This window comes from Sminthopsis crassicaudata, chromosome 3 (assembly GCF_048593235.1).
Source record: "Sminthopsis crassicaudata isolate SCR6 chromosome 3, ASM4859323v1, whole genome shotgun sequence".
Classification (NCBI taxonomy): domain Eukaryota; kingdom Metazoa; phylum Chordata; class Mammalia; order Dasyuromorphia; family Dasyuridae; genus Sminthopsis; species Sminthopsis crassicaudata.
Window position 1 is genome coordinate 121,378,830 of NC_133619.1, and position 13,460 is coordinate 121,392,289.

Sequence of the window (13,460 nt, forward strand, 5' to 3'; positions counted from 1 at the left end):
TAAAGAGAAATAAGTTCTCTCATTTTGAGAAACCATCCTGTAACTTAAGAGGTAAGAGGACAAAGCTGGAATAAAATTAGCTATAATAATGGACTAATTAGGCCTTTATAAGCATAATCAGGAATACTGGTTTTACATAAACTTTTTTCTACACTCTTTTACATAATAGTAATAACTAAGTAAAAAATTCCTATTTTTTCAAGATAAAGATCATTCTATAGATTACCTTTATTTTAGCAGTATATTCTCCTCTACCTCCAAAAAGGCCAAGACCACCCAGTAAAATATCAGTGTCAGCACTGAAACGAATTGCTTCAACTGAATGAGCAGAGTAACCCCAGCCTCCTCCATGACCTATAGAGCAGAAAGGATTTGATTGTTTAATAATAATGATTCAAATTTACAGGGAAAATTTACTTTTCAAGAAATATAAATGTACATACTTTCAAATCTGTTCACCACACTGTAATCTTCTTTGGAGTAAACTTTCATTACTGCTTGAGTCTCTTCCTCTGTACTTGCTACACCCATTTTTAAATCCTGCATGGCTGCCAATGTATCAAGGCAACCTGAAACAAAATGAAGAAAGTAATATTCAAGTGCTGTAAAATGAAATTCTTAACAGAACTGGTGCTTAAAAGAAAACTGGTAACTTTCTTTTGTTTTTTTATTAAAGCTTTGTATTTTTCAAAACATATGTGTGGACAATTCTTCAACATTAGCCTTTGCAAAACCCAGTGTTCCAATATCACCCCTCACCCCTTTCTCCATACCCTCCTCTAGATGGCAAGTAGTCCAATATATATTAAACATGGTAGAAATATATGTTAAATCCAATATGTGCATACATATTTAAACAATTATCATGCCGCAAATGAAAAAAAGAGAAGCAAAATAAAATGCAAGTAAACAACAACAAAAAGTGAAAATGCTATATTGTGGTCCACACTCAGTTCCCACAGTCCTCTCTTTCTGGGTGTAGATGGCTCTTTTCATCACAGAACAATTGGAACTATTATCTCACTGTTGAAGAGAGTCACATTCATCAGAATTGATCATGTGTAGTCTTCTTCCCCCCACCCCCTGAGGCTGGGGTTAAGTGACTTGCTCAGGATCATACAGCTAGGAAGTGTTAAGTGTTAGAGACCAGATTTGAACTTGGGTCCTCCTGAATTCAGGGCTGGTGCTCTATCCACTGCACCACCTAGCTGCCCCATGGTATAGTCTTCTTGTTGCTGTGCACAATGATCTCCTGGTTCTTCTCATTTCCCTCAGCATCAGTTCATGTTAAGTCTCTCCAGGCCTCTCTGAAATCATCCTGCTGGTCATTTCTTACAGAACAATAATATTCCATAACATTCATATACCACAATTTATTCAGCCATTGTCCAATTGATGGGATCCACTCAGTTTCCAGTTTCTAGCCACTACAAAAATGGCTGTCACATTTTTGTACATATGGGTTCCTTTCCCTCCTTTAAGATCTTTTTGGGATATAAGCCCAGTAGTAACACTGTTGGGTCAAAAGGTATGCACAGTTTGATAACTTTATGAGCATAGTTCCAGGTTGCTCTCCACCATTGTATCCATTCACAATTCCATCAACAATGTATTAAGTGTCCCAGTTTTCCCACATTCCCTCCAATATTTATCATTATCTTTTCCTGTCATCTTAGCCAATCTGTGTAGTGATATCTCAGAGTCGTCTTAATTTGCATTTCTCTGATCATAGTGATTTACAGCACCTTTTCATGTGACTACAAATAATTTCAATTTTTTCCTCTGAAAATTGTCTATTTATATCCTTTGACCATTTATCAATTGAAGAATGGCTTGAATTCTTACAAATTTTGAGTCAATTCTCTACATATCTTAGAAATCTGGCCTTTATCAGAACCTCTGAATGTAAAAATGTTTTCCAGGGCAGCTAGTGGCAGAGTGAATAGTATCAGTCCTAAAGTTAGGAGGACCTGAGTTCAAATCTGACCTCAGAGACTTAAGACTTTCTAGCCATGTGACCCTAGGCAAATCATTTAACCCCAATTACCTTAGCAAAAAAAAAAAAAAAAAAAAAAGTTTTCCCCATTTATTGCTTCCCTTCTAATCTTGTCTGCATTAGTTTTGTTTGCACAAAAGTTTTTTAACTTAATATACTCAAAATTATCTATTTTATGGTCAATAATGATCTCCAGTTCTTCTTTGGTCATAAATTCCTTCCTCCTCCACAGATCTGAGAGATAAACAATCCTATGTTCTTCAAATTTGTTTATATTATCATTCTTTATGTCTAGATCATGAACCCATTTAGGCCTCATCTTGGTATACAGTGTTATGTGTGGGTAAATGCCTAGTTTCTGCCATACTAGTTTCCAAATTTCCCAGCAATTTTTGTCACAAAGTGAGTTCTTATCCCAAAAACTGGGGTCTTTGGGTTTGTCAAACATTACATTGCTATAGTTATTGACTATTTCGTTCTGTGAAGCTAACCAGTTCCATTGATCAACTTCTCTATTTCTTAGCCAATATCAAATGGTTTTGGTGACCATCTTCATTTGCATTTTTTTTCATTAATTCCCTTGAAATTCTTGACCTTCTGTTCTTCCTGATGAATTTTGTTCTTATTTTTTTCTAGGTCAGTAAAAAAGTTTTTTAGGAGTCTGATTGGTATAGTACTAAAAAAATACATTAGTTTAGGTAGCATTGTCATCTTTATTATATTTGCTTGACCTATCTAAGAGCACTTGATATTTTTCCAATTGTTTAGATATGATTTTATTTGTATGGAAAGTGTTTTGTTGTTTTGCTCATATAGTTCCTGACTTTCCCTTGGCAGATAGATTCTCCAAATACTTTATATTATCGACAGTTATTTTAAATGGAATTTCTCTTTGTATCTCTAACTGTTAGATTTTGTTAGTGATGTATAAATGCTGACAATTTATGTGGATTTATTTTGTATCCTGCAACTTTGCTAAAGTTGTGGATTGTTTCTAATAGCTTTTTAATTGATTCTTTGGGGTTCTCTAAGTATACCATCATATCATCAGCAAAGAGTGATAATTTAGTTTCCTCATTACTTACTCTAATTCCTTTAATCTCTTTTTCTTCTCTTATTGTCGAAGCTGGCATTTCTAATACAATATTGAGTAGTAATGGTGACAATGCCACCTTGTTTCACCCCTGATCTTAGTGGGAATGGTTCCAGTTTATCTCCATTACATATGATGCTTACTAATGTTTACTTAAATAGATGCTACTGACTTTTAAGGAAAAGTCCATTTATTCTTACATTCTCTAGTGTTTTTTAATAGGAATGGATGTTGGATTTTATCAAACGCTTTTTCTGTATTTATTGAGATAATCATATGGTTTTTATTAGCTTGGTTATTGTTATAGTCAATTATGCTAATATTTTCCTAATATTGAATCAGGTCTGCATTCCTAGTATCCTACAAGTAAATCCTATTTGGTCATGGTGTATTATCCTGGGGATGACTTTCTGTAATCTCCTTGCTAATAGTTTATTTAAGATTTTTGCATCAATATTCATTAAGGAAATAGATCTGTAATTTTCTTTCTCTGTTTTCATCCTACCTGGTTTAGGTATCAGTACCATGTCTATATCATAAAAGGAGTTTGGTAGGAGTCCTTCTTTCCTTATAGCAACATGGTAACTTAAAAGAAATCAAGAAAACTAAAATATACTTGATGTATGCAAAATAGATCTGTTCCAGTTTCAATGGCTCAACAGGAAGGCTGCTCAGATGAAAACCTACCTTTGCTTAAGACAACATAATTAGGAAGGTATAATTTGCATGTGCCTTTATTCTTTTAAGATTAAACTTAATGGAGGAGGTACTCTATGACTTTTATGATAGTGCCTAGTACAAATGCTTTTTAACAACAACAAAAAAACAACAACCATAAATTATATATCTTACCATGCTCAGAAAATAAAACAAGAGTAGCTAAAGAAATTTAATTAAGTGACAATCATAAATCCCTACTCACCAAGGATGTGCAAAGCTGCATGAGATCTAGTTGTAAGAGCTCTTGATCCTGTAGGCAAAGCAAGCTCTGGGCTCAGTATGCTACATCTTGATTGCATGTCTGGCGCAGAAGGAAGAAGCCTGGAATCTGCAACCACAGCATTGTAGCACCACAATTCTCTAGTATTTGGTCGAAACCTGAAAAACAAAAACAATTAAAGAATTTTAGAAATTATCTAGCTTACATAAAAAAAAATTCATGAAACATTTAACTAACATAAAATGTATAATATATAAATGAAATATGTAATAAAGATTATAGTTATGCAAAATGACTTTCAAATCTCAAAAACTAGATATTAGCTATGATTATTAATAATAAGAATCTGAAACACGTAGAAAAAAATATAATTTGGTAGAAGACCACAAAAAGAGCCTATGGAGGAAAGTGTAAAGTATTAAAAAACATATATACTACTAATTTACTTGCTGGTTTTTTTTAAGTGATTGAGAACAGTTTTTTGAAGCTATTATATAGCAAAAAGAACATGGATTTTTCCAGAAGACATGGACTCTAGCCCCAGCTTTGTCTTTAGCTATAAGACTTTACTAAATCACTTACCATCATTAGATCTCAGTTTCTTCATTTGGAAAAATGAAGAAATTAGATTACAAAATCATAGAAAAGCATTCTTTGTAATTTCATACCATCTTTATTTAAATAGAATCTTATCTTTTTTTTTGCTGAAGCAATTGGGGCTAAGTGACTTGCTCAGCATCACACAGTTAGCAAGTGCTATGAGTCTGAGACCAGATATGAACTCGGGTCTTCCTGACTTCAGGTCTGGTACTCAAGCTACTGCACCACCTAACTTTCCCTTTATGTATTTCTTTATTAAATGTGACTATCAAAGCACAAATCACCTCTACATCATCAATGACAATAATTGTCCAGACTGCTAGAATACCACCAATGACAAGAAAGTAGCTTATTCCATTTTAGGATAGTTCTGATTTTATGAAAACTCTTTCTTAAAATAGCAACAGTCTGTCTCCCTATAATTTCATCTACTGATTCTATTTTTCCTTTGGGGCTAAACCAATATGAATCCCATTAAAACCTGGTTTGACTGTTTGATTAAAGATTATCTCCTCTCCTGAATCTTTTCTTCTACTGGCTTAATGTCCTTCATTCCTTAAATTAGCACTTCTCAAAGTCTATTTTCCAGGGTTTGTAAGGTCAAAACTATTTTCATAACAAAATTAAAATGTTTCAATTTCCAACATGATAAATATTGATAGATATAACCCATAGAAACAAAACCTCTTTACAGTATAGAATTTTTAGGAATATAAAGAGTGTACTGAGATAAAAAATTTTGAGAATAGTTACCATGATCTTCATGACATAATTTTAAATGGCAATGATCTGAAGACAGGTGATCTACTCAGATGACACTGTAGCAGAATCTTATCTACTTTGTTTTCTGATTATGCTCCTATCAATATAGTCTAAGATCGCATTAGCTCTTTTTGGTGGCAACTACTAATACTGTTGTCTTACATTGTGCTTCCAGACTCATAAATCCCAGATGTCTTTTTGCTTTTGCATCATCTATTTCTAGTCTATCTCCCTTTTTCTATCCCTGCAAGGGATAAATTTTTGTATGTAAGTGTTATTTAAAAAAAGAGAGAGAACATAAATCAATCTCTAGTAAATTTCCCTATATTAAACATGACTGTTTAACAGAGAATCTCATAACATTACTCTCAGTAAAAAAAATATCTCCAGTTTGACACCTATATGCAGTCAAGTATTTCAGCCATTTCAAAATTTACATTATCGTTATTATTATTCAGCCCTCATCTACGTTTTCTCTACAAGTCTTTCTTTTTTTGGTGGGGGATGACATGGTTAAATGTCTTGCCTGGGGTCACACAACTACTAGGTATCTGAGGATGGATTTGAACTCAAGTCTTCTTGGCTTTAGGGTCAGTGCTCTATTCACTATGCCACCTAGCTAACCCCTTTACAGGTCTTTGTAAAAGATATTTCTTTTTCAAAATTCTAAGTAAGCTCCTATATGGCAATACTCAATTCCCAACATACAATTCTCTAAGAGGGCTCTGCAACACCTACTTAATTACAAAAAATCACAATCAACTTAAGTTAGATAGACCTATGCATTTTGAACAAGAAAAAAAATATTGACCACCTACAATTATAAATATTATTTTCAAAAACAGAATGAAATGCCATAGTTAACTACTAAGTATCATAAAAAGTGATTATAGTTAGCAATTTAGTGAAAGAAATAAAATTTTCATAGTATTATCTTTTCTTAATGTCTTCATATTAAATCAAGTGAAAATCACTAGCAATAAATTAATCAACAATAATACATTAAATCAATCTGTTCCAGATGGTAGGGACATAATACAAAGTAGCCTTGTCTTCCCTCAAGGAGTTTACATCTTATCGAGGGGAAGCCAACTAAGTACCAAAAAATGTAGGACTTATACAAAAACAAAGTGGGTTTGGGATGACAGTACTAACTGCCTTCAGGAATCAGAAAAATCCTCCAAATTAGCTAACCTTAAATGGAATAAAGGGTTACAAGAACAAGAGATGGGAAGGGAAAACATTTCAGGCCTATGCGTAGACATGGAAATGGTTGATAGAATCTTATGACTAGACAGTAAACAGGTCAGTGTGGAAGGAAGACAGAGGGAGGAAAAGATGAAAATGTATAATCAGCTCTGAAGCCAGAATGTAAAGGCCTTTAAATGAAAAACTAGAAGAATTTGTATTTAAATTTGTAGCAACAGGGGAAAAACTAAATAGAATAAAAAGATTCTAATGCATATTAAATACACAGTGATTTATGAACATAGGAAGTAACCTACCTCCAAATAACATCATAAACAGGATCAAGACATACACCAAACCCTTGCAGATCCTCCTGTTCAGAATCATTAAATGTCTTACAGCTTCCATCTACTTTATTTATCAGGAGACATTTAAATGGAGGAGGTTCCGATATGGAGGCAGGTATTAAACCTTGAAAAAGGTGGGGGGAGGGATTTTAAACAGAGATAACAAGTGTAAGAAATATGTTAGTAGAATGATAAATAAAACAAAAATAAAAAAGCATCCCAGACTCATAACTCCTTTCCATCTAAGTAACTACAAAGGAAAGATTATATGACTGAGCTATTTAACCTCCTTGTGTTACAAAGAAATCTCTCTTGGTTTCTGTAACATTCTCCTTTGCCAGTCTGTTTTTTATTATTTCTTTGTATTATCTATATTATCAATCTCCTTGATTAATATCTTCAAATATTGCCTCTGCAAATAATTCAGTTGACTCCGATCTTTCTCATGGCTCTAAAATCTCATTTGGAACTCTCTATTCAACATCTCCCCTGAAGAGTTGGCCAACATCTCCAATTCAACTTATTCAAAATAGTACTTGTCATTTCCTCATACCTGCCCCTCTTATTATACCTCCACTTCTGTTTTTTTTCCATTTTTTCCAGTCTTTTACTCTTAAAACTCAGAATTATCTTTGAGTATTCTCATTTCCTAACACACTCTGCTTCCTAAATATTTTCCATATTTATCCTTTTACATTTATCTCTATTGCTACCATCCTTGTTCAAGCTCTAATTAGTTCCTACATGGGTTGTTGTAACTGCTAATTGATTTCTCTCCTGTCCAGTTTAATTTACATACTGTTTTAAAGACTTATCTGCATCATTTCCCTATACTAGTAGTCCCCTAGTGCTTATGTGATAAAATGCAAGCTATTTATCTTGGCATTAAAGCCCCTACTGGTTTATGGTATTATAACCATATGAACACAAAATTTTAATATTAATAAAACCTGGTAATATTTCATTTAGCATGATTTAAAAAATGTCAATTAAGCCAATTATTGATTTCTTCATATATATAATAAAAAATTATTCGGAGAATCCACTCATTCTCATATATAATCTATTTACTATAAGGAAAGTAGTAACCCAACTTTCAAATAATCTTTCTACAAAGCTCAAACAGCCCTTTGTTTAATGTTTTATCATGCCCTATTATGCATTTTAAGTATGTGTAGGCTAGTTTATAAAATACTGTAGTCTTTGGATTTCTTACCCTCTCATCTTTCCATTTCATCTACATCTTAGCAACTTCCTTTCACTTCCTTCCATCTAAAGAACAAGCAGAAAGTTAAGAGGACAATTTGTCTATAACCCATACTTGCCTCAGTTGCTTCATGCTCATCCCTCTACCTTTCAAGTAGAATGTAAAAACTTTTACAGTGTTCTACAGATCACTTATACCAAGATTAGACCTAATTTTTTTTGGCTCTTTATTTTACCTATTATGTGTCTGCTGGCAAAAATCTCTGATGTAGCAAGTACATGAGAGTTGATAAGTGCTTCATCAATGCGCAAGAAAGTTTGGTCCCCACTTGCTCCAATCCAAGTAGCCTTGCGTCCATATTTTGATCCAATATTGGGCATGGAAGCAGGTTTTGCATTCCAATAAGGCATATCCAAAATCGGTCTGCCAAGTTGTCCTTTCTAAACAGTTTGAAAAACAGTTATAATAACATTAAGTAGAACAAAACACAACAAAAGTAATATGTACATAAATATATGCATACATATACATATAATGTACATATATATAAACAAAAATATAACATCCACTTGATCACTTATATGTACTTTGCATTTCAAGTTTTCATGAAATTTTGTACAATTTTACATAATCTTTGAATCAGCATTTAATGTGAATGTAGCACAAATATTAATTACATTTCTGTAAAAAAAAAAAATCAATATTTGTTTTAAGCAACTTTTGCTAAAAATAAAATGGGAATGATGGCTAAAAAGCAATTTAAAATGACTAATTTTTCTTTTATTTTAATCCTTGTTATTGATACATTTTGTTTCCTTCAGTGTTGTTCCCCACTACCTGATTGAATTCTCCTCTGTGAAAAAGGACACTTAAAAATCTGATAGAGAAAATGCATATAATATTTGTTGTAATAGTCTTCCCTCAACTTCTTCACCTGAGAAAGGATTTAACACAGGGCATTTTAAAAATGTCATATTTCTCTTATTTATATATTTATGTGTATGCTCACAATTTAGTTATGCTTCTATTTTAAGACTGAAAGAAAATTCCTTTCCAATTATGACATGGGATAAGGAAAAGGGGAAGGTTAAAGCTGAAAAAGTATTAAATAAAAATTTGTCCACTTAGCCAGGGAGTACAGTGAGATTAGAGAAGTAGGAAGTTAGCAAACTTCTTTCCCAACTCAAAATGTTGATTTTGTCTATCCTTTGCCAATCCCTTACACTGAAGTCACCACTATAGAATACATCCAGAATATCATAGCATACATGCAAAATATTATAATCTCACAAGAACTGCACAGCTAACGACAAAACAATAATAGGACTAGAAAAGCAGCTTGGTCATCTATCCTTGGTTCTCTTTTGTTTCATGGGAAGGAATAGCAAGTATTCAGAGAAACAGTAAAAACGTTCAATATTTACTTTAAGAACAAATAAAATTGCAGAACAAAACTACTTGTTTCTACATTTCAATAAATTAATTGTTTATTTTGAACAATTAAAAGAATTTTTTTTGAGTTCCAAACTCTCAAAACTTTTCTGCCTCTTCCCCACTCAAAAAAAAAAAAAAAAAAAAAAAAGCCTACATATAAACCTGTATAGCCCTATTTTTAAAATTGCAAAAATCAGCACTGAAAAGTTGACCACTGGATAAAATGTGTTTTACTTTGAAATACTGTATGCTTTTTTGGATGGACTTTTTTTTCTTTCTCTTCTTTCTTTCTTTTTTACCAAGATACATATGTTTTTCTTAAGCTATTAAATTAATTTTCTTTATCTGCATACCAGTCAAATGATGGCAAAGATTCAGATTTTGGCTCTACCTAACTCACAAAGTAGATGACATAAAACTGGATAACTGAGGATTAAAATAATCTTTCTCTTTCATTTGATGATTGTCAAGATGATAAGATAAAACAGGATAAGACAGTCAAGAATAGCTATATAGTACCATTATACAATGTTCTCTTACCTTCCTTTCCCTAAATTTTAACCTTCAACAGAGAAATTAAAAATATTTCTAAATGTCTCAAATTTGGCAATCCTCCCATCACCCTTTTAAATATTCATAATATTCTAGCTTTTAATATAATCAATGTGTCAACTTTTTTCCCTTAAAAATTTATGATGATAAAAATATAATTACTAATAATTTAGGGAAGAAAATACCTTTTATTTGAAAGGCAGTGAAATACAATAAGCATTTCTAATTATAATAACCAATATTGATTCATTGAGGTGACAATATTTTCACTTAGAAAAAATCCATTATTATTAAATTAATCTATTATTAAAATTTATTCTTTAAGAATAAACGTACATAAAACATTTTATTTTTATACCAGACTGGAGTTAGAAATCTAAATAATTTAAAGATATAATGAATTATTACAACAGAGTTCGACAATTCCTTACAGAGAAACTTCCAAATGTGAAGACTTGTCCATCCATTAAAAGTATTGCCGTATGGTTACTGCCTGCAGTGACTTGTGTACTAGGTCCTGGCAAAGCTTGTACTAAAGTAGGACATCCCCTAAATTTAAAAATAAAGCATAAAAAATTTAGAGTTAATTTTTAGCAAGGTCTAATAAAACTCACTTTATTAAATTAAGAATGCAAATAAATTATGGAGTGAGAAAAAATGACAAAGATACTACAATATTTCCAATATTTATGATTCTAATGATACCAGAAGGAAATCAGATGAATTATTTTTAGGGAAGCAATCAGTGTTAAGTGACTTGCCCAGAATCACACAGCCAGTACAAGTCTGAGGCATATTTAAATTCAAGTCTTCCTAATTCTAGGGATGGTAGTCTATCCATTGTGCCAACTAACTGCCCCAAAGATGAGATATTTTTTAAAGACAGCTTAAATTGGATGATTAACCTCAAATGATCCAAAAATATCAAGGCTATGCCTTTTATTTTACAGCTGGAAAATTCATTTACAGAATTAATCAACACTATGAGAAAACATAAGAATCATTCAAATTCTTCTATGATACTTTCTCTGTTAAATAATTTCATTGTAATTTTAAACTTCAAAGAGTCTTTTCCAAAATATGAGATGGTATTACTCTCTTGTATTGTTTAGAAAAGGAACATCATAAAATAAGGAAGTTTTTCTTCCAAGACACTACATAGTGGTCTTGGAAACAATTATATTTATATTTAAGTCAAAATATGAACAAAATCTATATAGAAATGAATGACATGTAAACTAAAGAAATGTGAAAAGAATTTAAAGATTCAAAAGAGTTTAATGACAAATTTTGCTTCTTATTCTAGCATTATCATGGTTACAAAAACATTCATTAGTAAATAATTATTTCATGTAGCATACTATGCTAAAGACTGAACACAAATGCTATGAAGAAGCCACATAACCTGCTGAAAGTAAAATTCAATGTCATTTTCATCTTCTTAAATTTTTGTATGTATTAAATTACCACTTTTGTTATGTTCATTAATTTCTCTCTTGGTTTTTAAATTTTCCCAGTTCTCTTCTAAGTAATACTCTCTCTCTCCTTCACTGGTTTCAATTAATGTATAACATAATTTATTACCATCTTCTCTAAAGGATTACTCCATCTATAATCCCTACCTTTGATCTTTCCTTGCCTACAAACATGTACATGTTTGCTGCATCCTCTAAAAACTTACTTGTTCTGTCTTTTCCTATGGATTATCATCCTGAGAGAAAAGATTATTTCTCTCTTGTATTTAATAATTAAATATTGAATTAGGATCAAGGTTCTTCCCCTTTTCTATTTCCTCATTTATAAATCAACTCGATTAGGTTATAGACAGACCCTGAAGTGCAAGGCTGATAATAATGGTAAAAACTCAACTTCCCATTCCTTCATTAGAACAGGTCAACCTCTCATTATAATATACTTTTTCTAATTACTGTTAACCAATCAGAGTTGATTTCCACCCTCAGAAAATTTCTTTCAAGGGCACATAAGAGTTGAATTAATGAAGGGTTTTTGGTTTAAGAGAGATGGACCAAATAATTACCATTTTGTTAATGATATATTAGCATTATTAATATAATGATTAATTACCCAGAAACTATGTCTCTCAAACTTTTTATATATCACAATCCTTTATCTTTCTTCCTTTTTGTTGCTAAACTCCATAGAAAGCCATCTAATACAGGGCTGCTTAAATTTTTCCTACTTGCGGCACTTTTTCCCTGAGAAATTTTTACGTGACCCTGGGTATAAAGATATATAAAATAGGTATAAAAATCAAACATTTACTGCTAATAAGTCATAAAGAAATCTATTATAAACAATTCTTTGGTATACATATAATTTTTGCCACTTATTAAAGATGAAAGCAAATTTGTATACTCATGAGGATATATTTATTTTTTAAGAAGGAATTAATATGAGCAGAATACTTGATACCTTTCACTATTACCAAATTATTTGCACACATTCAATTATGTGACCCAATTTGGGGTAGCAATCCATAATTTAAGAAGCTTTTTATCTAATAGATGCTTCAATTTCTACTTCTCATTCTTTTCTCATTTCTCTGGATTCCCATCTTACCACTTGGCTAAAACTAGTTTTTCCAAAGTTACTAATAATTTCTTAATTGCCAAATTTGATATTCTTTTTTCAACCACCATTCTCAAACTTTCTGCAGTCATTGACACCGTTATTCATCCTCTTTTCCTAGATACTCTCTTCTTTTTAAGTTTTCACCTACTCTCTAAATTTCTTTCCACTCCTTTCAAATCCTTTCAAGATCTTAATGCAAGTTATACCCATTAACTGTCCTAAGGCTCTCTATTAGGCACTCTTCTAAACTTGGTAATCTTTGTAATCTCATCAACTCTCAAAGATTCAATGTTTATATCTATGCTAATGATTCTCATTTATTTGAAAAGCCTTAATCTTTCTGTTGACCTCCAGTTTCCCATCTCTAACTGATTATTTGTCATCTCCAACTGGATGTCCTATGGACATTTTAAACTCAACATGTCCAAAACTGAACTCATTCCCCCCTCCCCCCACAAATGTTCTCCTATTCCTAACTTCCTTATTTTTGTTGAAATCTGATGTTTCTGAAATCTACCTGTTGTTTTTATACATAATAATTTGTCACCAGCTGCTCTACTTGATTTACTTCTCGTCACCTTTGTTATGTTCTGCCCAGGGTAAACTCATCTTCAAGAGAAAACTTATCATGATGATTGCTTCAGCTTTGCTATTTATACTTCATCAATACCCTCAATTACTTCTGTCATTCTAGGTGTAGCATAAATAAAAAAATTCCTTCCATAGCTTCCTTTTATAAAGGGCTCAAC

The 13,460-nt window shown here is 31.9% G+C and overlaps 1 protein-coding gene across 4 annotated transcripts in view; it reads right to left on the reverse strand.

Moving 5' to 3' along the window:
- The window catches only part of MYCBP2 (MYC binding protein 2), a 288,824-nt gene that overhangs the window by 156,696 nt on the left and 118,668 nt on the right, over window positions 1–13,460 (reverse strand). For all 4 annotated transcript variants that reach the window (XM_074299302.1, XM_074299303.1, XM_074299301.1 and 1 more), the window contains exons 21-26: window positions 10,551–10,668; window positions 8,369–8,573; window positions 6,897–7,050; window positions 4,012–4,187; window positions 444–569; window positions 227–354 (exon numbers count right to left, since the gene is read on the reverse strand). In XM_074299302.1, the coding sequence (XP_074155403.1) occupies window positions 227–354; window positions 444–569; window positions 4,012–4,187; window positions 6,897–7,050; window positions 8,369–8,573; window positions 10,551–10,668 (907 nt within the window). The remainder of the gene's footprint in view (window positions 1–226; window positions 355–443; window positions 570–4,011; window positions 4,188–6,896; window positions 7,051–8,368; window positions 8,574–10,550; window positions 10,669–13,460) is intronic.